This window comes from Sander lucioperca, chromosome 9 (assembly GCF_008315115.2).
Source record: "Sander lucioperca isolate FBNREF2018 chromosome 9, SLUC_FBN_1.2, whole genome shotgun sequence".
Lineage (NCBI taxonomy): Eukaryota > Metazoa > Chordata > Actinopteri > Perciformes > Percidae > Sander > Sander lucioperca.
The window spans coordinates 26,605,586-26,633,570 of NC_050181.1; the positions used below are offsets into that span (position 1 = coordinate 26,605,586).

Sequence of the window (27,985 nt, forward strand, 5' to 3'; positions counted from 1 at the left end):
TGCGTAACGTAACACGAAACGTGTGCATGCTAGAAATAGAACTGACGCCTATTTTTCATGCAACATGCGAGCGTGTTTGAAGCGTTTCCAGGCAAAATAGAATACATAAATGCAGATATAAATGTAATTTAAAAAAAATAATAATAAATAATTATCCATTTTCAAACATTGCACCTGTCAATACAGAAGGAAATATAAAGACGTTGTCTTTGCTGTAATCAGATCAGTATATATTTATGTTTATGTTTATGGGAAACATACATGTGTACAGACAAGGCTAGCAGCAGCAGCAGCGCGTCAGACACGTTTCTGGTGTGCAAAGACATAGAACACGGCACGCAGCAGAAACACCATGCAGCCGCCACGAAGCAGAAACGCCATGCAGCCGCCACGCAGCAGAAACGCCATGCAGCCGCCACGCAGCCGCCACGCAGCTGCCACGCAGCAGAAACGCCATACAGCCGCCACGCAGCTGCCACGCAGCAGAAACGCCATGCTGCCGCCACGCAGCTGCCACGCAGCAGAAACGCCATGCAGCCGCCACGCAGCCGCCACGCAGCAGAAACGCCATGCAGCCGCCACGCAGCTGCCACGCAGCAGAAACGCCATGCAGCCGCCACGCAGCAGAAACGCCATGCAGCCGCCACGCAGCTGCCACGCAGCAGAAACGATCTTTATACAAATTTATTTTATGTTCATATACACAAAAAAGATACACAATAAGTGACATTCAGGACAAAGAGCCAAATGGATTAATTGTTCAACTCCAAATGGGTTTTATGACTTAATGCTGCTGCAAATACAAAAACTGTTTTTGAAGTATAAATACATTTTTTTCCCTCTGTTTTCGAAATGAAACTCCAGGAAGTTTTAGGGCTCAACCGTCGAACGCCTCAGCCCTTTCAGTTCACGTGAGATTTAGGTTTTTGTCTTGGCTCAGGTGCCCAGTGTGGAGGTGAACCTAAGCGAAGGGCCCGGCGACGGGCTCGGAGATGTTGGTGGCGTGCATGTCGCGTGTCATGTTGGACTTCTCTTTGAGTTTGGCCTGCAGCAGCGTGTGCTCGACCACGCCGATCCTCACGTCCATCTGGACGATCTCCTGCTTCAGCTTGGTCAGACTCTGCTTGATCTTCACCACCGGAGCTGAGGGACGAATGCAGACAGACGGTCAGTACTAAATACAGATACAGTTCATTTATTCACGCTAAACGTAGTTCAATGCAGTAGGCTGTGAGAAAGTGAAAATGGAACTGGTGAGCAGAAAAAGTGTAGTTTGGCAGTACTTTCAGTCAAAAGAAGGCCATTCAAGTCCAGCTACATGTTCAATCTGTAATGCTGATTAGTCTGGTGGTGGCGAGGACCCTAAACTATACACAACATCACCGCTGTTACAACATCTGGTATGAAACATCTGAAAGAATACGAGTTGTGATGAAGGAATCTACAGACAGCAGCCAGAATGCAGCAACTTCAGGTACGGCAAAGGAAGGACAGTCACTGTTTACTTCATTAATGTGTTTACTGTGTTCATGGACTGAGGATGGGAGGAGGATTTGGTATTCAGTTTTGGATTTTTCAGACTATTAACCAGTGGATTCGGTATTCGGCCGAACCCCAAAAATCTGGATTCAGTGCATCCCTAACGTAGACAGAGATTCAGTCATAAGTTTCACCTCCGTCAGACATGCTGCTGCCTTTCTCCTCCATCTCCTGCTTCACCTTCTCAAGCTCCTCACTGATCTGAAACAAAGAAATAACAAATATAAGCTCACAAAGAAGCTTTGCAAGTACAAATTCAGAGCATCATTGGAGTTCATTTCATTCTGAAATACCTGAGAAAAGGATGAAATCCAGTCAGTTCTGATGCTTTGAAATGAATCCGACAGCCAGAAAAGAAATTTTGCTGATTACTCGGATCTTTAACGGTATTTATTCTCAGATTGTTTGCCTTCGTTTACTTTTCCTCCATTGACATTGTTTTGATAACTGTAATACTCAGTATACTGCGATTCTCGTATTTTCTGTTCTTCTTGCTTGCTGTTTAAAGAAAGCCTTTTCTGATTATTCAGCTTTCATTATCACTTGAATGCAGATTTAAAGGCCCAGACATTTCTTTTTGTTATTGACTAATCTATAGATTATTTTCTGGATGAAAGGATTAGTAGTTTGATCTCTAAAATATCAGAAAATGGTGAAAAATGTGGATCAGTGTTTCCCAAAAAGTCCAAGATGACGTCCTCAACTGTCTTGTTTTGTCCACAACTCAAAGATATTCAGTTTACTGTCACAGAGGAGAGAAGAAACTAGAACATTAGAACAACATCGTTTCTCATAGTTGACAACTAATCGATCAATCTCTGCAGCTCTATTACTGACTGCATATAACTTTAAACTATATTCATATTATCAGTATGACTGAATAAAAATGTGTTATGTGTGTTTGTCATCTTGTTTTCCTGTTTGCATCCATCACAGATTGTACCTCTAAATGTAATGCATACAATCTCAGTGGTAGAAAGCAACAGAGTACATTTACTCAAGTACTGCACTAAAGTACAGATCTAAAAGGTGCTTGTGCACTAAATTGTGCTTCAGGAAGTTCACCTGTCAACTACGAACAGATGAGAAGGTGGAAAATAAGAGGAAACCCAAAGACGGAGAGCTTTATCAGCAGCGGAAGCATCTTCTGTTCAAAATGTTTCAAAATAAGAGAAGACCCTCGTCTGGCTATCAGCAGACCAAGCTCAATCTTTTAAGATTGAACATTAGTCTGGGGAGTCTGCTCTGTATTTTCTACTTCACAAGAGGCGTGATCAACGGGCATAGTTCAAATGACTCTGGGCGCAACTGGATAATCCTTCAACCAATCAGACCAACGATCTGGGTGACGTAGCAGCGACAGCGGCATCAACCGGTTGCTGTGCTTCGGTGGCCGTCATGTTGAATGTAAACAAGAAGCTGCTTGGTCGCTTCTCTATCGTCATCGTGTTAAACCAGCCAATAGCGCGCCAGGAGGATAAGCCAGTTTGTGATTGGTTCCCGCAGATTTGTAATGGAAGCTGGATAGAAAGATCTACAGGTTTCCAGTCTGAGCTGCAGGGAGAAATCAAATCACCGGCAGATCGGGCTGGGTTTACGCCGTATAAGAAGACCCTCTAAAGATGTGTCAAACTCTTGGAGATCTTTCTCCACATGGACTTGACTGTAGAGTGATATCAGAACGTGTGATGTGTTCACTGACCTCTGCCAGGACTCTGGTCCTCTCAGTCACCCCTCCACTGGCCTGCTGGTAGCGCTCCTTTGCCTGGTGGAGAACACAGGTTTGTTACCAGCTTTCTGTGTCGACCTAAAGCCCGTTTAGACCAAAGATTTGCCACGAGACAAGCTTACACTTCCAACTAGTTGCAACGTGCGGGTCTGCAACGTTCTGAAACCAATGTGCCGAGAAGAGACGATGTATCATTTTCATAGCAACGACTCACTGTACTTTCATTCTAACTTCAGACTTTCAGGCTTTTTGTAGCTGAATATATTACTTGTAGCGTCTTAAAATATGAATAAGGATAGTGATAGTGAGAAACTTGTTACAGTTGCATTTCTAGTAGAGATAAAATGGAGAAAACTACTTTTTATTTAATTTTTCTGCTTTGTTCTAACGCCGCTCCCTCTCCTCAGTCACTCTCTAGCTCGCTCCGCCACATACCGTGCTCGCAGCGCTCATTGAGCCTCCGTCTAAAACTCTGCCATTTTCACCAGACAGTTGGTAACATACAAATAAAATGGATTATGGATAATTTTATTTCTATAGTTTATTGCTGACTTCTCTATTGGCTGTTGAAACAGGAGACGTCTCTTACGTCCTAAAACCAGCCTCTGGAGACTCGACCAGCTGACTTCTCTATTGGCTGTTGAAACAGGAGACGTCTCTTACGTTCTGAAACCAGCCTCTGGAGACTCGACCAGCTGACTTCTCTATTGGCTGTTGAAACAGGAGACGTCTCTTACGTTCTGAAACCAGCCTCTGGAGACTCGACCAGCTGACTTCTCTATTGGCTGTTGAAACAGGAGACGTCTCTTACGTTCTGAAACCAGCCTCTGGAGACTCGACCAGCTGACTTCTCTATTGGCTGTTGAAACAGGAGACGTCTCTTACGTTCTGAAACCAGCCTCTGGAGACTCCACCAGCTGAGTCGCAGCGTCACCATCAGCTGGTTTGAGTCGAGCTGAGACGGGCCGGTTCAGACCGTGGAAACTTTTACCTGTCATGTTCGAATACGGTTTTGTCTCGTTGCGGATCTTTGGTCTGAACTGGGCTTAACACAAAACACAAGTATTTATATTTCAACAACATGTATTTCCTGTTTTCACTGTTTCCTAAAACCTAAAAAAACCCTTGAGCTGGAAGTTATCACATTGCAGTTTTGGTGTTCACCTCGCTGAGCTTGGCCTGAGCGCTGCGGTACTCCTGGATCAGATGCTCCAGCTGGTTGTTGATGTATTTCTCTCTGCTGCCCACCTTCTCCAGAGTCTTACCGATGTCCTCCTGCAGTTTGTCCAGGTAGCTCTGCAGAGACATGAGAGGAAACAGCACACAACTGAAGATTAGAAAGGATGTTTTCAATGTTGTTAGAGGAGAATACTGCTGGCGTTTTTCACTCTCAGTCCATTAATTTCTTTCTATGTTTACATGTCTGCTGTATTGCAGGAGACTTAAGTGTTCGGTAAAAACAAGCCATTTCTAAAGGGATTATATCCTGGAAGAGACGGAAGAAATTCATTTTTCTGAGGGTGTCATGTTAAAGGTCCCACGGCATGAAAATTTCACTTCATGAGGTTTTTTAACATGGGGAGGCTGTCAGTCCGACTACCTTTTCTATCGAAGGTCGGCCGTCGGGTTGGTGTGTCAGAGTATTTACAGAAAGTACAGAAAATGAGCTAGATGAGGCGGATGCTTTACACTGCAACGTTACAAAAAACCTATGGGGTTGTCGCTCTGGGACGGGCGAGTCTAATGCTGGGAGGGAAAAAATTACAGTATACACACTACAAATAACTAGACTACACCACTGAGTGTATTCATAGTGTTTTATAAGTAGTAGTACTGCGGTATCTTGCCGTATCAGTTGTTGATGAAGTAAAGAAGGAGTCACACAGCAGAGGCTCGTTGTAGTGAAGGTAAATATTAAAAAGGGTGCAGACGTTATTGGATGTAGATTGTCAGTAATTAAATAAAGAGACAGCAGGTGGAGCCAGACCCACACAGACAGACTTCAGTTAAGGACAGACTGCGGGTGAATAGGGAAATATTTTAGCTAATAGATATCAGCATTACATTTTTTGTAAATGTTATGCTGAAATATGCAAATGAGGCATTATCTTATTAAATATGTGCTAATATATTTATATATAATATTGTGGGAGTGCGGCACAAACAAGACAGAGAAGTTAAATTCAGTTGAGTCTGTTTACTCCCACTTTTAATCCACAGCTTACAGCTTCAGGTTACACTTCCAGGTTACACAGCGTACGCTCACAAACCACACAGCCTGAAATAGTGTCCCAACAACGCCCCCTCGTCCCAGTGAGCTCCTTATTTAAAGGAGCCGCAGTCTCCAGTGAATGTCTCTATATTGTATATTGGTCACCACAATAAGTGCGTAAAACTTCCAGAACAGAAATGTAAACATTGGATAAAGCCAGGTTCAGAACACTGTCAACAGCCATAAAAAACTAATATTTTCTTCAAGTTTTTATGATTAAAATGTTGTATGAATCAGGCTGGGAGTGATATCTGAACTAACCCCTGTGTGAAAAGCTTCAGAACATAGATAGGAATGAAAGTGGAAAGTTTGGTGTGTGTACGTTTTACTGAAGTTGAGATTTTGAAAGATGTGGATTGTAAAATTCAAACATTTTAAAGACTCTACGGGTGAATAAGGTAAACATTTAAATAACAGATATCATCATAAAACTTCCCTGGTTGATTATAGACATTAAGTATTAAAAGTTCTCCAAAATGTTTCATGTTTAAATATGCAAATTAAGCATCACCTACTGCTAACTTTAGGTGAATTTAGGAGAAATCTACAGACACAAATAGACAAAGTGTAGTAAAATAAACACCTAAATGTGTATTTGGATGTTTTTTCCCCCCCACTAGTCGAAAATAAGACATGATATGGAAGCAAAAGTAGCCCAAAAACTCAAAATTGAAAATGTTTTTGCCTGTAGTGTCTCCCCTTAAACACTCATCACTGCTGTTATTATTAAAGCAGGTCGTTGAACGCACCTTGGCCTCTTTGAGCGAGGACTTGATCCCGTCTTTGTGTTGATGCATCTGGTCCACGTGGATCCTCCAGTCCTGCAGACCAACACACACACACACACACACACACACACACACACACACACACACACACACACACACACACACACACACACACACACACACACACACACACACACACACACACACACACACACACACACCAGTGATCAAAAACAAGTCAACAGCAGCAACAGAACAGAGAGCATGCTGGGACACTACAGCAGCTGTCTCAGTTTGTCCACAAAGTTGTCAATCCTTCAAACTGCAGATTTCAAATCTGCACAGAGACACTTGCCTGATGCTTTTTAGACATGTTCCGATACGATACCAGTATCTGCAAAGCCTCCGATACCGCCTAAAATGCTGGTATCGGCATCGTAAAGTACTGGAGTTTATGCACCGATCTGATACCACGTAATTTAGCCCCGAAGAAAATCTACTTTGAAGGAGTTTATTTATGTTCTTCCTCTGTTATGTCTCGCTGTCAAACTGGATAATAAAATAAAGTTCTGTGGCGTATTGTTTGTGTTAATTCATGTTTCACAATGATAGCATTCATATCACATCCATACAGAGATAGTAGTATACAGCTGTTATACATCATATCATCATACAGAGATAGTAGTATACAGCTGTTATACATCATATCATCATACAGAGATAGTAGTATACAGCTGTTATACATCATATCATCATACAGAGATAGTAGTATACAGCTGTTATACATCATATCATCCATACAGAGATAGTAGTATACAGCTGTTATACATCATATCATCCATACAGGGATAGTAGTATACAGCTGTTATACATCATATCATCATACAGAGATAGTAGTATACAGCTGTTATACATCATATCATCATACAGAGATAGTAGTATACAGCTGTTATACATCATATCATCATACAGAGATAGTAGTATACAGCTGTTATACATCATATCATCATACAGAGATAGTAGTATACAGCTGTTATACATCATATCATCATACAGAGATAGTAGTATACAGCTGTTATACATCATATCATCCATACAGGGATAGTAGAATACAGCTGTTATACATCATATCATCATACAGAGATAGTAGTATACAGCTGTTAAAACATAATAAAATATATGGATTTATTTAACACACTGGTGTCGGATCGGTACTCGGTATTGGTCGATACGCAAGTTCAGGAACGCAATCTCTACTGCTTTTTATCCTCACAAGAGTCTCGGTCTCCCCCTCAGTTAGCTACAGCTTCACTTCCACCCCACATCTGCTCACACTTCACATTGAAATGGACCAGATGTTATTCATCCAATGAGCTCCCACGGTTTCTCAAGCGTTTTAAAGGGGTGATAGAATGCAAAACCGATTTTACCTTGTCATAGTTGAATAACGACAGGTTGGAGGGTAAATAGGACATACATAGAACCTCAAAGTCCCATTGACACCTCTTTCCTCTGCAAATCTCACATTTTGAAACTGCCTCTGAAAACGGGCAAATCTCAACAAAGCTAAAAGTGGATGTCAACTCCTCAACTCCTCCTTATTTGGCTCTAGTCTCTAGTCTTTGTCACGCCCCAACATTTACATAGGCTACACCACTGACCTGAGGTCAGCTTAGTCTTCTGAATCTAGGTCACGCAGATCTCAGAAATTTTATACATTGTTCGTCCGCTATTTAATTGCTAAATTCACTTCTGAGACTTTTTTTATGCGAGAAATCAACTATGTAGAGGTCAATTATGTGCACAAGCTGTAGCTTTGTTAGACCTTATGGTAGCTGTAATATAAGTGACGTGACGAAATTAAAACTGTTGTGTCAAGTGTAGCTAGCTAGCTAGCCGCAATCTTTAGCTACCCATAGGATTGAAGGGACACTAGCAGCTAACGAAACCCCTCACATTCACAAAAATGTGTAAAATTGAAATCGGACAGAAGCTGTAGCTTTGTAAGACCTTAGGGTAGCTGTAATATAAGTGGCGTGACGAAATTCAAACTGTAAATATACTATAGCAGCCGGCCAGCTCCGCGGAGCCCTGAGCCCTGAGCCCCGGTAGCCCAGTAACCCAGAAACGGTTACTATTTGTCCTGGGTATGGAGCGAAGTCTTGTTAGACTGTGTGGACCTCCTGAAGTCCGACACGTCTTACCAAATTTGCAATTATCCATCAATTTTCATAAAACGGCCCATATTTGAGCTTTAAATAGTTGATTTCTCGCATAAAAAAGTCTCAGAAGTGAATTTAGTAACGCAACATTGCAGTGTCTGAAATATGAGACCTGCTGTCTCGTCTCCAATGTATCTGTATGTGGATCCTCAACCAATCAGCGCGCAGCTCATCTAAATATTCATGAGCATACCATATTTGGAAGAAAAGCTCTCATTCCAAATAGGGCCAAAACACAGGGATGCATAAGGGCCCATAAAATAGCAACCGGGCAATTTTAAGCCCAATCAATGTTACATACCCTATTAGGAGACCTTAAGGAACAGTGTGAAATCCCCTATATAATCATTCTATCACCCATTTAAGTCTGTGTAATCAATGCTCATCATTGACTCAGTGCACAAAGAAAATGCTGGTTGCAAAAAGCAACAAGTGATAGAAAAGTCTGATCGTTTCTCTGTGACAACGCTCTTTTAGTGAGAAAGTAGAAATGACTGAGTTATACTCTCATATCCGTTTCACATTCACATTTTCTCATTCAGCTTAGTTTGATAACCTGAAATGAAGTCAAAGAGAAAATACTTGGTTCATGTTAGTTTATTCATCATGTTAACCTTCAGTTTGTTCACACATCCCATCAGTAAAGTGTCCAGTGGTTTTACAAACAGATTCACGTCCTCCTGTCTCCTGATTGATTATGAACAGGATGAACAGACATATGTGATTATAGATTTCTTTACAAATGTCTACAAAGAGAACAACGTGTGGAGGATAAAGGAGGACTGGAACTTTCTCTCTTCAGACCCATGAGTGGAAGAGAAACAACATAAAAATATGTCAATACAAAAATATTAATCAAACATTTAGATGGAGCTGCAAATATAAATTAATTAAATTAAATAAATAATACATTTTGATAATCGATTTGAGTCATTTTTTTTTAATCAAACTTGTGTGATTCCAGCTTGTTAAATGTGAATATTGTTCTAGTTTCTTCTCTCCTCTGTGACGGTAAACTGAATATATTTAAGGTTGTGGACATAACATTTGAGGACGTCATCTTGGGCTTTTTTTTAAAACACTGATTCACATTTTTCACCTTTTTCTGACATTTTAGAGACCAAACAACTACTCCATTCATTAAGAAAATAACAGATTAATCGACAGTGAAAATTATCATAAGCTGCAGCCCCAGTTGGTATAGTATTTAGTATGGAATTGGGACACAGTGTTTCTGAAGAAGAAAACTAAAAAGTATTTTGTATGTGTGAACTCAAGAGTCTCCTGTGACTAATCACACGCAAATCAGCTCTCAGCGACAATCATGGAGACAAAATAAGTTTAGGAGTTAAAACACTGAATTTAACTCTTAAATGACTTCTGTCTATTTCAGTTCACAGAACTCAGCAGTGTCTAAGTAATATTTGAACCAAAGTCCAGCATAGAGCGGCTGAGTGAATGTGGTCTGGACTCTGTGGAGGAGAGTCATGGTTTCAGAGACAGAATACCTGCACTGTGATCCAGCTACACTCCTAGTCTAGAGGACTCAGGACCTGAGATGGGAGTTTAGAAATTACTGTACCAAAATGTATAACCGCATTTGTCACAATCGAACACCCAAGACTTGTCATTTTGTCCAAATCCACATTCATTTAAATCCCCTTTTCTGCTGATATTCTTGTATGCGACTGCTACATAATCTCCTCTCCCTCTCCACTCCACCTCCCAGTAACAACGTCCAGTCAGACTCTCTTTACTCAGGACCTGAGGGTTTTTAGTGAATCTGTCTGGGTGACTAGAATAAGACTGATCTTCACTCATTAATGTTGCTTTTCTGTTCCCCTTAGACAATAACAGATGTGTGTTTGCCGTGTTTGGATCCAGTGTGATTTCATGTGAATATTGTTAAGAATCCAGCTCTGGTTGTGTCAAATGTATGACTTTTTTTATGACAGACTTCGGTCTATTTCAGTTCACACAACTCAGCAGTGTCTTTGTAATAATTGAACCAAAGTCCAGCATAGAGCGGCTGAGTGAATGTGGTCTGGACTCTGTGGAGGAGAGAGTCATGGTTTCAGAGACGCTGTAGAAGGACAGAATACCTGCACTGTGATCCAGGTACACTCCTACTCTGGAGGACAAAGGACATGAGACGGGAGTTTGGACATTGTGGTACAAAAAGTAATAACTCATGTTGCCGTAATATAACGCCCAAGATTTATCATTTCCCCCGAAGACACATTCACTCGACCTCCCTGCTCTGCTGATATTGTTGTACGCGACTGCTAGATTAACTTCTCTCCTTCTCGTCTACACCTCCCAGTAACAACGTCCAGTCAGACTCTCTCTACTCAGGACCTGCCACAGATCAGTGAATCTGTCTGGGTGACTAGAATAAGGCTGTTGTTCAACTGTTACTTTTGCTTTTCTGTTCCCCCCAGATAATAACAGATATTTGTTTGCCGTGTTTGGATCCAGAGTGATTTCACGTGAATATTTTAAGAATTCAGCTCTGGTCTTGGGCTCTGGTGGTGGCAGTGAAACGTCCACTTCAGACACTTTCAGAGAGACTTCTTTCTCTCTGTCCTGGATTCTCTGCTGGATGTTTTGTTGTCTCCCCTGGAGCTGTCTCTGCCTCACAGCCATTTTAGGTGCAGCTGAGACTGTGTCCTGGCCTTTGTGTTTGTCCAGGGAGCAGAGAGAACAGATACACTGCTGATCAGTACGACAGAACATCTTCATCACCTCATCATGACGAGAGCAGATCTTCTCCTGGAGATTCTTGGAGGGCTCCACCAGCTTGTGTTTCTCAAATGCAGGGGAGTCATAATGAGGCTGAAGGTGTTTCTCACAGAAAGAGACCAGACACACCAGACAGGACTTGTGTGCTTTCAGTTTTCTCCCAGTGCAGACATCACAGGCCACATCTTCATCTCCAGCATAGCAGTGATCAGCAGGAGCAGCTTGGAGTCCAGTCTTCTTCAGCTCCTCCACTAAATCTGCTAACATGGTGTTTTTTACCAGGACAGGCCTCGGTGTGAATGTCTTCCTGCACTGAGGACAGCTGTAGCTGTACTTACGATCCTCCTCATCCCAGTGGGCTTTAATACAGTTCATGCAGTAGCTGTGTCCACAGGGAATAGTCACCGGATCCTTCAGTGGATCCAGACAAATCGAACAAGACATTTTTTCCTGCTGCAGCTGAACTCTCCTCTGCGCCATTTCACCTCTCTGTGATGCCTGTCTGACTGTGACTTATCTGTGACTGTCTTATCAAGGGTTTGTGTTTAAGGCGTGGCTAGATTGTCATCACACAACACAGGGAGGGGTGATCAAGCTTTTCTATAGTCCAGTACGAAGAGCAGTACCTTGAGTTTAAACTTAGTTTTTCTCATTGAAAACCTGCTCCACATTTAAAAACATTAAGTTTTAAAACCCTTCTCGGCTGCTCAGGTTTTGGTGATGGCTCCATATTTCTCTGACTCTTTTTCAAAGTCTGTTCAATTATCATAAACAGGTGGTCTCCAGGGATTTTTTGGTCGCATTTTGCGACCAAAATTTGAGAGTTTGCGACTGAATTTTACATCCAGTCTGAATGTGCGTGCGTCTGAACAATGAGCAAGCAAACTATTGCCTCGTTCTCCCAACCTGCGGCTAGTGTGCTAGTGCCAGAGTCTACAGTGTCACAGTCGGATGATGATTCAGAGTCAGAGGTTTGTGTTGCGAAAAAGGCCCCAACACACCATTTCCGGGAAGACTGGCTGCGAGAATTCAGCTGGTTGAGGTACTGTAAGGAGACGAACTCCATGAACTGCGAATGTTGCAGTCGCTACCCCAGAACTGCGGGGAAAAAAAACATTTGCCGACAGTGCAGGCACTTCGCAGTTTAAACACAATACACTAGTCAAACACAATCTTAGCCTGAAGCATAGAGTATGCCGTGACGTGTTAATAAATGAAAAAGCCAAGAGGCTGTAAATCAGAGCGCAGATAAGGCAGAAATGATGTTGAAATTTAACACGGCTAGGGTTGGGTACTGAGACCCGGTGCTAATACATCACCACGTCACCAGTGCCTTAACGACCGTTATCTTCCGGACCGAATAGCAATGCGGATTTCGGTGCCTCATTTCGGGGCCAATTAAATGCCTGTGCTTCTCTCTGATGCTCCAAAATGGACGTTAGAGGGAACTGAAACATCGCCGCATGTCAAGCTAGTTAACACTACACTTGGCAGCTAAAAAGTGTAAAGTGTGACTGTATTTCACTGTGTAGGATTCCAACAGCGGGACGTTCAACAGTGTGCTGCTGCTGTTGTTATCGGAAAAACTACACAGACGGTGCGTTTACTTGAAACTCGCCTCGCCAGCCTCGTGCTGCATTCAAAGTTATTGTAAAATACCCCTTTTCCCATGCAGTGGTTGTTTTTGTCGTTTAACAAGAATTTTACTGGTGAAATAAGTCATTGTTATAAGTTATAGTTATTACATTTTTAATAAACCATTTCATTTTGACCATATGGCGTTAGCAATACACAAGCTGTTCAGGCACCGGCACCGTTTTAGCACCAGTATCGGAAAAGTATCGGAAAAACTCCAACCGATGCCCAACCCTAAACACGGCCTACTTCGTTCCTACCCTTCACCAAACTCAAAGGCCAGCTCGACCTTCAATGGAAGAATGGCTTAAAACTTAACGAATCATACAACTTTTTTTATTCTGAATGTATGGTATATTTTTAAAATATTTGTAGTGTCATGACAGCGATGGTGCTGTCGGTTTACCTTCTATGCTGCATCTTCAAAAGTGCACAATAAAATGTGACACTGAATTTGAAAGAGCACATTGTAATTTCTGCATCTATTATCAAAGTATTTATTAGTAATACAGTGGAAATTAGTAGAAATGTGAATATTTGGTTAGCATGTTGATTTACGGTGTGTGCCCCTACATTTTCTGGTTGCCCCCCTAAAATTTTCAGTTGGGGGCCACTGTGCTCCTAGTTAGTCTGGAGCCCTGATAAACATATCTATAACAGTCTTTATACTATTTTGGCTGATTTTACTTTGGGTTTATAAAATACTGTTACTCTGAAATAAAGGTGCAATATGAGTCCTGCATGGTCACAACATAACAGAGCAAGCTCGCCCCTCCCCCCATGTTTCCGTAACTGTCGTGACTAAGTAACTAACTGTCACTAACCCCCACCCCCTCCCCCAACCATCTTGTCGGTGATTGGCTGGAACGTGGTTTGTTGTATTTTGGTGCCTATCCTGTGTCTCTAGTGTTAGTTTGACGGTTACGACCCCTGTGTTGTCTCCAGAGACTGGGGCTTTTTCACGGTGTGTTCAGGGGACAGGCAGCTAGCGGATCAAGGAGAGATGACTACGATTTGAGACAATCACTCTGAAACCATGCAGGAACTCGTAGTGCACCTTTAATTCAAAGTTTCTCCTTATATTTAAAACCTAAACACACTTTTTTGCCAGCCTTTGAGCCAGGCCATCACAAATGGGGTCCCGGGTTCAAACCCTATTTGTTACAGTCTGGGAGGCCACACACAGATATATAAATCAAAAGTAGTTTATTTAACTCCAACTAACTCCAACTGGGGGCATATTTCATAACATCAGAGTTTCAACCAATATCCTGTCTCTGTCACTGATTTTGTCCTTTGGCCTTTTTCAAATACTTTATAGAAATGTTGTCTGTTATATTTTAGATTGTATTAGATCAAACTATGGATTTTAACCCCTGCCTTCCAGTTAGCATTTATAAGCAGTATATAAACATTTGATAGATTCTAACAAACTACTGTTCTGCCATTGTGATCAAAGTGTTTAACTTTTTTTTTTTAAGATATAATTATTTTTTGCTTACAGACATTTGAGACCAGTGACCATGATATGTGAAACAATTGGACAGTTTCTAAATACAACAAATGTGCAATATGTTTGTGCAGTGAATGGAGCCTGTCAGCTGTTGCACGCATATGCATTGGTTTACACCCATCATCAAACGGTTTTATCTGAAGGGGAAGGAACAAGGAAATACAGAAATTACTGTAAACAGAGTGGAGATTGATGTGTTTGACAGCAGGAGGAGGAGGGAGAGTTGTCAAGCTTATCTACATTCCAGTATGAAGAATTTCCTCATTTAAAATGAAGCCTTAGTTAAAACCTGCTCTATATCTTTTTATCTCTAGTTTTTAGTTGTAAAATTCTTCTTGTATCCACAGCATTTGATGGCTCCATGTTTCTCTAACGCTTCCTCAAAGTCTGTTAAGTTTTTACTGGTTGAATACAGATGAATGACAACAGGAAGTTATACTGAGTATATTTTAATGGTAGCACCACAGAGATAGCATCACATGACCTGAGAGAAGAGTTTGGACTTTGTTGTAATAAAAGTTATATCTGTTAACAACATCCAGTCAGACTCTATCTACTCAGGAACTGACACCTTCCAGTGAATCTGTCGGGGTGACTAGGATAAGACTGATGCTTTATCAATGTTTCAAGGTTTAACATTCAGCTTTATTGCCATTATGCAATACAGAGATGGAAGGGCGAGGAGCAGCACTTTGAATTGTAACTTTGTTTCTCATTTACAATGAAGCCTCAGTTAAAATCAGGGGTGTAGCTATGACGTATGTGCATGTGTGCAGGCGAGCAGTTAAATCGTGGCTCGTTTCAAAGGTTCTTTAACCACTGTTCCTACAGTGACACGTTTACATACTTCAATCAACAATAACTATAAAATTAAACGATTTTTTGCTGTCTTCGTCTTTACTGGTTAAAGGAACGCGCAACTTATTGGGCCTTTGTCTTATTCCCCGTATCCCCCAGAGTTAGATAAGTCCATACATACCCTTCTCATCTCCGTGCGTGTTGTAACTCTGTCCGACGCACCCACAGCTAGCCTAGCTTAGCACAGATCCTGGAGGTAACCGGCTCCATCTAGCCTAGCTTAGCACAGATCCTGGAGGTAACCGGCTCCATCTAGCCTACTGCTCCCAATAAGTGACAAAATAACGCCAACATTTTGGCCAACAAAAACGAGTAAAACTGATCCTGCATTAGAGTAGAATAGAAGTTACTTTATTCATCCCTGCAGGAAAATTCAGATAATGAGTAAAGCCGGCTCAGAGAACTGATAAAAGGTGCTCAGGTGAGCGTGTACCTTGTTGTCTGTCCTGATGGTAACTTTGAGTTGCGCCAGGACTCGCTCCACCTCCAGGTTCCACTCTGCTGCATCAACCGTCGACTCAAGAATCTCGTCCGGCTTGGAGGACGATTCGGCTTCCTGTCAGAGAACAAACAACATGGCTGCAACAATATATCGGTTTTTAGCTGTGAAAACAATCAAATGACAAAATAAGCTACAAACATCAATAAGTAAAACATTAGTTTTTATGTTTAGCTGGGTGCACATTTTAACTTCTAGTTTCTCAACTTGCGCAATAAACAAAAGACTTAGGCTACGTTCAGACTGCAGGCAAAAGTGGCCCCAAATCAGATTTATTTGGGGTCAATTGACCAGGTCAGACTTCTTCAGAAGTAGTGATGGAGCAAGTCAATGGGAGGGAGAGTGAGGTGTTAGACCTAATCAGTGTATGGGGAGATACTTCAATCCAATCAAAACTAGAAGGATCATATCTCCTAAATTGAGCGTCCTGCCGTAGGAGTCTTGAGGAGAGGCGCTGACAGAGATAATCAAAAGTTGCCCTCGACATCCAAAAGTTTTGAATAAACTGCGTCTCTGTGAAGCTATTCACAACGCAGTCCCACCACTCCTGGCTTCGTCTCTGCCTCCACACAGACCTCTGTAGTGAATTTGCAGCCATAACCCCGCAAAAAGGCCAAAATAGCCACATTTGTCTCTCTCTCTCTTCATTCTTCTCCTCCTCAGCACCTGCTGACCAGTTAACAAGTAGCTTTCAGATCTACTTGTTAACTATGAACCGCAGAGGCCTCTAAGATCATCAGGGACAGGTTTGCTTGTCATCCCCAGAATCAGAACAAAAAAGGGGGAAGCTGCGTTCAGTTTCTATGCTCCACGTATCTGGAACAACCTTCCGGTAAACTACAGATCGGCACCTACGCTCAGCTCTTTTAAATCAAGGCTGAGGACCTTTCTTTTCGATACTGCTTTTGTTTAATTTTTTGCACTGCACTGTATTGGGAATTTTATTTTTTATTCCTACATTTAATCTGTTTTTGATTAACTGTTTTTAATTTTGTATGAATTGCATTTCATTTTGTATTAACTTCTAACTGTGTTTTAATGTTTTATGTAAAGCACAAGGAATTGCACCGCTGCTGAAATGTGCTTTACAAATAAAATTGCCTTGCCTTACTCATTAATGTTACGGCTGCCATTACACAAACATCTTGAAATAAAAGTGAAAATGCTTCCTTCCTCCATAACCTCCCTAACTTTAGTGCGACAGTGTGCTGCGTCTGATGTCATTGTTATTGTTCTTTTGATCATGCGGGTCGGTTCAGAAACCGCAAACAGTTCCCACTGGAATCTGATATAGGCCACATTTTAAAAGGTCATGTGAACAGCCAAACAAAAAATCAGATCTGAGCAAAAAATCCAAATTAAGCATTAAGACTTGTGGTGTGAACGTAGCCTAAAGAGATATTATGTGTTAGTTGAAAAAGAGTATGAGTAGAAAACTACACTTTGTTTTTAGTGGTGCATTTTATGTTCAATTCGTTCAATTTGTTCAATAACATTTTTTTTGAAATGATTCTCTTTGGTTTTCAAATTCAACAAGCAATGTGTTGTCTTTTAGCAGAAAGGCAGAACTAAGTACACTTTAATATCTGTTTTACCGCAAGTAACGTTGTTATCGCAACGTTAAACCAACAACACGACCGCTTCATCATCATCATCATCAAGTGTTGCAGAATTAACGATCATCAGACCCAAAGTCATTTCAAAGTCTTTGAATGCATCACAGCTGCAGGTGAACTTACAGTGTGAGTGGTTCGTAACTTCAGAGCCTCCAGGTCCATCACGTTCTCCTCCTCCTCATCAGGCTCCTCCTGAGATTACACACAACAAATACTTATGAGCTTAACAGTGAAAACACACCGGGCGCGTAAGCCGCGTAGCGCAGCTACATTTGAATAACGTCGGGCTGTAAACGGGTTCGGGCTTTTAAAAAGCTGGCAATCAAAATGTACTTGTCGGGCTCGGGCTGAATTCTGTCGGGCTCTGGCCTTGTCGGGCCGAACTTTTAAGGCCCGATTACAGCTCTAAGTAGCACGGTGCGAGACGTTTTGTTTTCTTTCCTGACAACTGACTGATTTTCGACCGAGCTTGGATGTTTAGGGCCAGAGCTTGCTCACCATGTCCACGGATTTATGATAACACACCATGTTGCGCCGTTGTTATTGTGACAGCCTAGCTACGTCTATGTGTCGCGCCCTCCACGGTCAACAGCGTTAAGAAAAACACTGACATAAACAGTATCTGTACTGTCGTATTCACACAGAGTTAATTGTAAAGTCACACACACATATATACAAACACACACAGTGCGTCTCACTATCTTTGTGGGGACCCGTCATTGACATAATGCATTCCCTAGCCCCTTACCCTAACCTTAACCATCACAACTAAATGCCTAACCTTAACCCTTACCCTCACCCTAACCATAACCTAATTCTAACCCTGATCCTAAAACCAAGTCTTAACCCTCAAACAGACCTTTAACCTTGTGGGCTGTCGGGACCCCACAAGTATACTGGACTCCCGGTTTTTGGACCCCACGGATATAGTTAAACACACACACACACACACACACACACACACACACACACACACACACACACACACACACACACACACACACACACACACACACACACGTTACGGTATTTATTTCATCCTGCAAAACGACAAGAAATAATTTAAGACCGTTGAAAACTAATTTTAACATTTTGTGAAGAAAATGTAAGACTTTTATGGCCTTATTTTTAGAATACTGAATTTAAGACTCGGGAACTTAAGCCCGCGGGAACCCTGAAGTTACGTATATTTTTTTAGGATGAGGAGAACTACGTATACAGTTGAATAAAGCTGGGCCACCTACGATCATCTCCTCCTCTACTTTGCTGAGTGTGAGCTCTGCGTCGTCCTCTAGCACGGACTCTTCTTCTGTGGTTTCTGTTGGGTAGTTTGGTCTGCGGAGAAGAGAAAGGACAGGAAGTCAAAAAAGACAGGAGCACAATCAGCTTCTCCTCGATCAAAAGACAAAAGGCAGATACGTAGGCAAAGCATATTCACTGTTCAGTATGATTTACAGTGTTTTCCCCAGGTTTGTGGAAGACGTTAGGGCTGTAACTAAGGATTATTATCACAGTTGATTAATCTCTGGATGAATGGATGAGCTGTTTGGTCTCTAAAATGGTGAAATATGTGCATCAGTGTTTCCCAAAAAGCCCAAGATGATGTCATCAATTCAAGACCTTTATCACAACATCAACTGAGCTCTAACTTTTTTTCAAGCCAAGTATCGCTGAACTAACACCTCCCCAAAGCTGAAGAATAAAATATGTTGTTACAGTCCGAAAGAGAGTCGCACCAATAACACGACAGCTGATTGGCTGCTATATAAGTTGCATGTTTGTAGTCAAAATACAGCGAATTATATTTGGACTAGCGACAGAAAGAACTACAACACCACGGAATAAAAATGAATTAGAGGTAGCGTTGCATGGACGTAGGAAAATTAAGATCTGTGTAAAATTATTCAAGACCTAGAACACAATACGTAAGCGAATTTAAGACTTTTTAAAGGCGTATAATTTATATATATTTTTTTAATTTTAGACTTTTTAAGACCCTGCGGAAACCCTGAATAAACAGATTATAAAGTTATATTATTTATATATATATAAATATATATATATATATAAATAAATATATATAAATATATCGCATATTTTTCTCATATCGTGCAGCCCTAATGTAAAGATAACATTATTTACAAAGAAACTCTGAGGGCCCTATTTTAACGATCTAAACGCACGGCGTGAATCATCTGGTGCAGGTGCGTTTAGGGCGTGTCCAAATCCACTTTTGCTATTTTGACGGCGGAAAAAAGGCTCCGTGCGCCGGGCGCATGGTTCTAAAGGGTTGTACTTAGTGTCTTCATTAATCAGAGGTGTGTTTTGGGCGTAACATGCAATCAACCAATCAGAGATCATCTCCCATTCCCTTTAAAAGCCAGGCGCGTTTGGACCTTGGAGCATTGCTATTATGATGGAGGATTTGCACCGTAATATTTTTATTTATAATCTTCTGCATGTGTGTGCTGCTGTGCGTCCCTGTGTGTGTAACAAGCATAGTGTGTGTGCGCTGTGCACGAGTCTAGGAGCATTTTAATAATGCTCTGTTAAAATAACAATGAAATGCTGCGTTATTGACTTCAGACCAGGTTGTTGTTGGTCAATGGCGCGATCACTTCCCGCTGCCTCAAGATAGCAATACGCCCAGAATGCACCTGAACACACCTCCCTGTAAGACCAGCACGCCCAGAATGCACCTGAACACACCTCCCTGTAAGACCAGCACGCCCAGAATGCACCTGAACACACCTCCCTGTAAGACCAGCACGCCCATGGGCGCAAAGATGGGCGCAGGTGCATTTGCTATTTAAACGACGTGGGAGCTGGACGGGAAATTAACAACTGTGTCGGTCTTAAACTAGCAAAGACTCTTGGGTCGGGCTTTGCGCTGCGCCGGGTGCAACATAGGGCCCTAATTTTCCCATTTCAAATTCATCTTTACAGCTAAATATCAGAATGTAAACTAAAAAAATGCCCAAATCAAAACTGTGAAGGCTTTTGAGAAGGAACGCAGCATTAGTGCATAAGGATAAAACCAAAAGAGAGCCAAGAAGGGAGACAGGAATGAGAAATGTTTGAGTACCTTCTGAAGGAGAAGCCCTTCCTCTTCAGAGCCTCTTCAGCCAGCCGGTCCAACACGAAGCAGACGTGTTCGCCTGAACCGGATTTCAGTTTGGAGGGCGGGAAGTCCACCTTAACACCCTGACAGACGCAGTGATGACACAAATGAGTCCTCAGACAATCTCAAAGCTCTGACTTTTCTTTCACTGTACAACAGCAGCTAACAACGAGGAGTCTGAGTCGACCGAGTTTAAGGTCAGGATCAAAAACACTCTGAAAATAATATTTTATTCATCGCTAACATATTTCATTCATTCGTTTTATTCACTATTCATCTGTCAAGTTACACAGCGTATGCAAGTTTCATCAGGGACAAATGTGAGACTTTTTAAACTTTTTAAGAGCTTTTCTTTTGGAGTTACAAGAAGCAGACACTCAATTATGCAAGTGAGAAGTGAAAACCAAGTGTTAGCTGTCAGAAGGAGTGTCTGTGTGACTGCGTTGATATTTGGTTTTTAAAATATCGGTTGTCTGCGTATGAAGACTTTTAAAAAGCACTTTCATGCCAGTAAGGATAAAACGTAAGTTCAAAATGAAAACTGCACACCTATCACAATAGAGCAGGGGTCTCAGACTCGCGGCCCGGGGGCCAATTGAGGCCCACAGGCTGATATTTTGTGGCCCCCCTACTTGACATCAAAGTTTAGTGTCAGTGCGTCCCGCGCGTTGTTCTGAAACGCACCTTTTTGCTGAGTCGTTGCATGTGCCGCGCTGCCACGCTTTTGTTTTATTTTTTTATCACTTATGGGCTACCATAGCTAGTCTCGTGACTGCGGCGTTTGTTGTCAACGGTTGTCAAGCTAGCCAACCGTGAAGTACCTGGGGAAGTATAAACGTTAGTCACTTGGTTGAAACGTGTTCCAGAGTGACGGAAAATATCTGCCATCACCCAGTTCCAGTCACGTCTCTCTCAAAACGTGCCGTGAAGAGAAAGGTTGGCGACGAGCTCAGGCAATTTCAGTGAAAGTGGGAGACGGAATATTTTTTCTATCGAGCACAGGAGCACCTCTACATGTCTCATATGCACAGAGAAAGTTGCGGTGTACAAGGAATATGACATCAGACGTCATTACTCAACTAGACATGCTGAGGAGTATACAACATACCAGGGAGATGAGAGAAAGAACCGGGTCTTAAAAAATGTCTATTGAGGCAACAAGATTTATTTAAGAAAGCAAACAAAGAATACTTTTGTTGAATACTTGACGCGGCCCAGCCTGACCCACACTCTGCCTCGAGCGGCCCCCAGGTAAATTGAGTTTGAGACCCCTGCAATAGAGATTAGCTGATTACTCTTATAATGGTACTGTTACCACACTGCACATAGCTGTACATATCTGTCTATATGGTTCATACTGAATATCCATATTTATTCTGTTTTTCTTATAATCAGTTCCTCCAGAAAAACGTGATTATGCGATCGCATAATTCAATGCATAATCAGCCAAAGTCTGCATATTTATGCGGGGAGCCGCATTTTTTCAAATACGCCGCACTTTCGCCGCATGAATTGCCGATTTCCGCGCAAAATATGCGGGGCTTGAATGATTTCATAATCCCCGCATTTTCGTTGCAAAAAAGTCACATATATCTTAGCAGAAAGTTGAAAAATGTTGCGTTTACTTCACACAAGAGCAGCCATTTTCCCCTGTTGCCATGGGAACGTTAGGAAGTGACGTAATGTCGACGTGAACATCATCGAAAAGCTGCAAACCCCGCGATGAAGCCATGATGGAACCGCAGTTTTTGCAAGTTCCCGCAATTTCATCGCATAAAATTGCATAAATATCCCGCATATTCCATCGCATTTTTTAAGAAAACGTGCCGCGTAATCAAGGATTTTTGCCCCCAACAATCACAAAAAAACTCTTTTCTGCAAGGACTGTATAATAATACACTGCACATATCTATATTATTCTTACTACCATTATAATGTCACTGCTACTACATTGCACATATCTGTACATGTTGTTCATACGTTGTTCATATTACATAGCCATATGTATTCTGCTCTTATAAGGTAACTGCTAGCTAATACACTGCACATATTTATATTTAATTTATATTACTTTAAACCACCTTCTGTTAACCAACTGTACACTACTGTCTACACTGCACTATATTTCTTGTCTGTCTATCCCTGTCTATAGTTTGTATATCACATTGCACTTTTCTGCTCTTTTTGCACTTCTGGTTGGACGCAAACTGCATTTCGTTGTCTTTGTACTTGTACTCTGCACAATGACAATAATGTTGAATCTAAATCTAAAAAGTTAAATCTAATTTGTTCCTGAAAAAATAACACGACATCTGTACCACCGCCTAACCGCAAACACGTTATTCGACGTGTACTCAGACCGTTAAAGCCTTTTAAAGCCTTGTCTCTAAATAGCTTTTAGGATTTTAACGGCGTCACAAACACACAGATCTGAGAGTTAAGTAGAGCTGTAACAATTCCAAGTTTTACCGTCTGAGAAATAATTGCGATTAACAATATAATTGTCTCCTTCAGTCAAATTTAAAAACATGTATTAATGTATTACTTTTTCAAACAAAGTTTTGAGTGAATGCCAGGATACTAGTGTATAATTTCCTATAAATAAGGTTTACTGACCATGAATTCAAAAAAATAAGTGTAAAACTATAGTAATAAGTTGGTGTTAGTGGTGTTCATACGTGGTAGTGAAAGGACGTGTGAAACGGGGGAAAAAAGGGGCCAAAAACATTACAAAAAACGCCAAAAGTTTTTCAGTTTTAAGCGTCACTTACAAAAGCCCTGAGCTCTGCCAGGATGTTGGACACGGTGGCGTTGGGTTCGTCGTACTCCTGAGGCTCGGTGAACGGCCTGCCTGCCTCGTTGATGAGCCACGCCGCGATGATGGTGAACATGAAGAACTGCTCGCCCGAGTTGCACGCCAGATATGGACTGGAGACAAAGTAATGCCTGGTGGAGGGGAAACAAGACGGGAGATCAAACAGGCGGCGACAGCCAGGAAGAAGGTTGAGTAGCTTTGGTTCTTAATAACTCTTCATTCATTTGGGTCATCTTCATGGATCAAACTCTTTTCCCTTTGAGATGCCCAATTCTTTTTTATTATATTGTCCTGGCATGTGTTTTTGTTCCTCCCCCTCTGAGGATCTTTGTAACACGTGTTTAGAAAAAGTGTAAGAAAATTCCACATGAGCACGGATGACGTCAAAATTAGTCTGTTTAAAGCATATCGCACTCTTTTGTATACTGCTCCCTTACGGACTAAGTTTAAAAATGCAAGCATGCAGAAGCTTGAAGGTCCAGTGTGTAACGTGTTTAGTTGTTCATTATCAAAATCTGTGTTGCCCGTTCACAAACTTGTCCTTTTTCATGAATATTTACCTCCACCATCAATTCCAAGTATTCCTTGAAATTTTGAAATTTTACATTTGCGTTTCCATGAACTGGGGTAGAAACTCCATATTCATGCTCCATCTTGAAATACGTTAGCCGGTAAGGGACATACAGGACATACTGCTCCACCTTTCACGTTTTCACTGTCACATGATAAACGTACAGCTGCTGCTAATGCTGCTAACGGGTATCGTAGCTTCCCGGCCCCGGCAAGTTTGAAGAAGGAAACATTGAGGACCACACGTATTCAAAATCCAAATTTCAGGAACAGGAGTCTTCTTCTTCTTCGCCCAGAAAAAGAAAAAGGAGATTGAAAAGAGCAAGAGACCGGCTTTTTGAAGGTGAAGGCTACCGTAGCTGTGATACGTACTTTGAACTGCGTGGTGAGAGAGAGTTGATTCGATATATGATCTCAACGCTAGATGGGATAAATTCCCACACATTGGACCTTTAAGGTTGCTTATAATGACTGTATGAGGATACTGCTCAACAAGCCCAGGTGCTCTAGTGCAAGTCACCTGTTTGGTAATGCAGGGGTCAGCACCTTCCAGCCATTACTGAGGAGTCTTATCTACTAATTCGTTTGTCGCCTGAATGTCTCCCAGAGCAGCATTGTTTTGCTGCTGGTAAATCCTAGGTTTAGTGCCATAGGATACCAATCATCACTATGGAAACACTGGTATAAGTCTCTTTTATAGAAAGGCAGTATTGTAGTTTCTTATGTTTATCTTTCTCTTTTTAATGTATGGTGTATGTCATGTTTGTGTCTTCTGAATGGACCTTGAGTCTGGCAACAAAGCTGACGATGATGATGATGATGTTACATAAACAAAGTTTTTTTTTTAGATTACTGTAAACATATCGCACCGGTTCAACTTAAAGGAACAGTTTTTTTCTACATATAGCTATAGTGCCGTATTCCAGGTTACAGTGTGTTCCCTGGGTTTGTGGATGACTTAGGTACACATATTTGGCGGAAGAGTTTAGGGGCAAATCGTCCACGAAAATGTGTTGTTTTTCAATAATAATAAAAAATGCAATTTGACATTAATTTGGACCATTATTATTTCCATATCTGTGTCCAAAGCGTTGGAAAAGCTAGAGCAGATGGGGTCGGCCTTAGTATGTTCCCACATTTCTAAGAATTTTTTTTTTCACTGAAAGATTAGGCCCTATGTTCCCACATTTCTAAGATTTTTCTTAAAATTAGGCCCTATGTTCCCACAGCCCTATGTTCCCACATTTCTAAGATTTTTCTTAAAATTAGGCCCTATGTTCCCACAGCCCTATGTTCCCACATTTCTAAGATTTTTCTTAAAATTAGGCCCTATTTTCCCACATTTCTAAGATTGTTTTCCAAAATTAGGCCCTATGTTCCCACAGCCCTATGTTCCCACTTTTCTAGGACATTTTCAAAAATAGGTCTTGTGTTCCTACATTTCCCTTCAATTTAAGCCCTATCCTCCCACAACATTTTGAATGATGAAATTGGAAATGTGGGAACATAGGGCCTAATTTTGGAAAACAATCTTAAAATGTGGGAACATTGGGCTGTGGGAACATAGCTCCCGAGCAGATAATGAATAAATAACCAAAAACGTAAATACAAAACTTGGTAAAGAAGTCCAAAAATGGCAGTGGTGCTGCGCCTAAACCGTATAATGGCAGGGGAAAACCCTGTTATTGTGAAGTAATTTCTCACCTGGACATATTTTTCATGTTGTGTTTAGCCAGAACTTCCTCCTCATAGTTCAGCACCTTCAACTTCTCCAGCAAACACTCCATCACTACAAACAGCTGGTGCGCTGCTCCGGGACCGCGGTCCTCTTCATCTCCCCGTCTACCGTCCTCCGCCATTATCTGTCTGCCAGTCACACAACTAAATCTTTAAATAATAAAGGACTATATCAATTCCTTGGACTCATTTAGCCACCTAGCATTGAGCTAGCCCGCTAGCTTGTGAGCCGAGTTTGTTTAGCTTCCTCTCTGTTGTTAAGGCAACCAAGAGCTGACGCTAGCTGGCTATGTAGCTAACGTTAGCTGCCAGCGAAATCATGTTTAAAACTTAAATTCAGACTCGTCGTTTATCAGAGTTAAAATTTCTGTCAGTTTGAAGGATATCTACAGATCGGAAACTTAAAATGCGACACAACTGTGGTAATTGCAGCTCTTAAATCATCTAACGCGATTGGCCGTTAGCACCGTTAGCTATATTCTCAACACCAGCGTATGACGGCGAAGGCATAACCCGCCCTACTCTACCTCTGATTGGCTAGTACTCGTCGCCTTCGTTATTTGGATTGGTTAGGTTTAGGCATGAGGAGTGAGATTGGTTAGGGTACCACGGTACGCCAATAAGACGCAGAGTAAGGCAGAGTAGGGCGGGACATGCCTTCGCTACCCATAGCAACACAAATTCATTTTCCGTTGTGACCTTCGGAATAAAAGCCTTCTGGTAGTTGCTCTGCTGTGAAGCCTTCAAATTAAAAGCTCATCAACAATGCTACATTTTCAAAGTGGAGATTATCACAATTGTTATTATTTCTAAAGCTATTAGAAAATTCCCCATCCTAAAAAGGTTTTGTTTATTGAGCACCCTCATAATTAAGAGTCAGAGGCCAGAAACAAAACAAAGCAGATCCTTATGCCAAAAAAATGTTTTGTCAATCTATTTATGGTTGTAATGAATATACTACTATACTTTTGTGGGAACTATTTGGTAGGTACATTTACTTACATGTGGATGATAGCATGTATTACTTGTAATAGAGTATGTAAATATATATATATAGCCTACTGTATACATATACAGTATGTGTATACATACGTATATATACCTAAAGTTCACTTTTTTGGCCACTAGTTGGTGTTGCAAGTGGATTTTAAAATCCACTAGTCACACAGGCTTTTTACCAGCCAATTTCTGTTTTTGTTTTTTGCCTCATAAAGGTGAAATACAGGAAATGCACAAGCATCATTCTTGAACTTGTTAAGAATAGGCTACACATTTAAGTGCTGTCAAGTTATTAACTAAAATCAAAATCTCTGCAGAGGGTCCTCAACACTGCACAGAAAATCCCCGGCTGCCCTCTCCCTTCACTTCAGGATATTGCACACACCCGGCACCTTTCCAGAGCAAAAAAACATTATTAAAGACCGTTCTCAGATTGGACAGATAGTCGAGCTAGCTGTCTGGATTTACCCTGCAGAGATCTGAGGAGCAGCTAACCATAGTCCTCATGAATCCACCGGAGTTTAGAATGTCAACACATAGAAAGAGGAAGGTGACGTCCATCATCCACCCATCCATCTATCTATCCATCTATCTATCTATCTATCTATCTATCTATCTATCTATCTATCTATCTATCCATCATCCACCCATCCATCCATCTATCCATCTATCTATCTATCTATCTATCCATCATCCACCACCCATCTATCTATCTATCTATCTATCTATCTATCTATCTATCTATCTATCTATCTATCATCCACCCATCTATCTATCTATCTATCTATCTATCTATCTATCTATCTATCTATCTATCTATCCATCATCCACCCATCTATCTATCTATCTATCTATCTATCTATCTATCTATCTATCTATCTATCTATCTATCTATCTATCTATCTATCTATCTATCTATCTATCTATCTATCCATCCATCCACCCACCCACCCACCCACCTATCTATCTATCTATCTATCTATCTATCTATCTATCTATCTATCTATCTATCTATCTATCTTTTATCTTAAACCCAAGGAAATGGCAGACTTGGTTGAAACAGAAAGAACAGTGGCAAAAAACAATCATACAATTGTCATTGGCTTGTGTAATTCCAGGCCCTGTCACTACTACGACATACATACAGGCTCTAGATGCTTTATAATAACAAATAAAAAGTGGTGTTTTGTGCTTCATTTTGCTTTGTGTTGCAGATATGTAAAGGCTGATGAAACACATTCTCCTTTTAAACTGTTAGTTGTAATCAATGCTCATGTATCTCATCTCTTCCATACATTATATATATTCAACCTCAACACAACCCTGTTACCCTATCCAGTGAAGCATGCATGATACACAGTCTCAGTGTTAGTGTGAATTTGTATGTGTG

General features: G+C 41.3%; 2 protein-coding genes and 1 long non-coding RNA gene across 3 annotated transcripts; 1 reads left to right on the forward strand and 2 right to left on the reverse strand.

The window, feature by feature from the left end:
• Window positions 1–670: 670 nt before the first annotated feature.
• On the reverse strand, window positions 671–26,109 carry ift57 (intraflagellar transport 57 homolog (Chlamydomonas)). The gene is made up of 11 exons (XM_031292436.2): window positions 25,564–26,109; window positions 23,246–23,420; window positions 20,439–20,557; window positions 18,598–18,688; window positions 17,477–17,545; window positions 15,672–15,794; window positions 6,290–6,361; window positions 4,433–4,564; window positions 3,242–3,304; window positions 1,674–1,740; window positions 671–1,143 (listed from the first exon to the last, which is right to left on the reverse strand). The coding sequence occupies exons 1-11, from the start codon at window positions 25,716–25,718 to the stop codon at window positions 962–964; spliced, it is 1,248 nt and encodes a 415-aa protein (XP_031148296.1). The 5' UTR covers window positions 25,719–26,109; the 3' UTR covers window positions 671–961.
• Window positions 10,450–11,810, reverse strand: LOC116044914 (tripartite motif-containing protein 16-like). The gene is made up of 2 exons (XM_031292448.2): window positions 11,067–11,810; window positions 10,450–11,024 (listed from the first exon to the last, which is right to left on the reverse strand). The coding sequence occupies exons 1-2, from the start codon at window positions 11,710–11,712 to the stop codon at window positions 10,801–10,803; spliced, it is 870 nt and encodes a 289-aa protein (XP_031148308.2). The 5' UTR covers window positions 11,713–11,810; the 3' UTR covers window positions 10,450–10,800.
• LOC116044938 lies at window positions 14,012–26,667 on the forward strand. Its single transcript, XR_004103786.1, has 3 exons — window positions 14,012–14,327; window positions 17,191–17,192; window positions 26,654–26,667. It is a non-coding gene; the product is annotated as an uncharacterized LOC116044938 (long non-coding RNA).
• Window positions 26,668–27,985: the final 1,318 nt, after the last annotated feature.

Coding starts and splice junctions, on each gene's coding strand:
- ift57 (XM_031292436.2), bottom strand. CDS start 25,718: ATGGCGGAGGACGGTAGACGGGGAGATGAAGAGGACCGCGGTCCCGGA. Junction 20,558..23,245: donor TGGCAGAGCTCAGGGCTTTT/GTAAGTGACGCT, acceptor TGCGTCTGTCAG/GGTGTTAAGGTGGACTTCCC. Junction 4,565..6,289: donor CCTCGCTCAAAGAGGCCAAG/GTGCGTTCAACG, acceptor ATGTCTCTGCAG/AGCTACCTGGACAAACTGCA.
- LOC116044914 (XM_031292448.2), bottom strand. CDS start 11,712: ATGGCGCAGAGGAGAGTTCAGCTGCAGCAGGAAAAAATGTCTTGTTCG. Junction 11,025..11,066: donor GAGAATCCAGGACAGAGAGA/AAGAAGTCTCTC, acceptor ACGTTTCACTGC/CACCACCAGAGCCCAAGACC.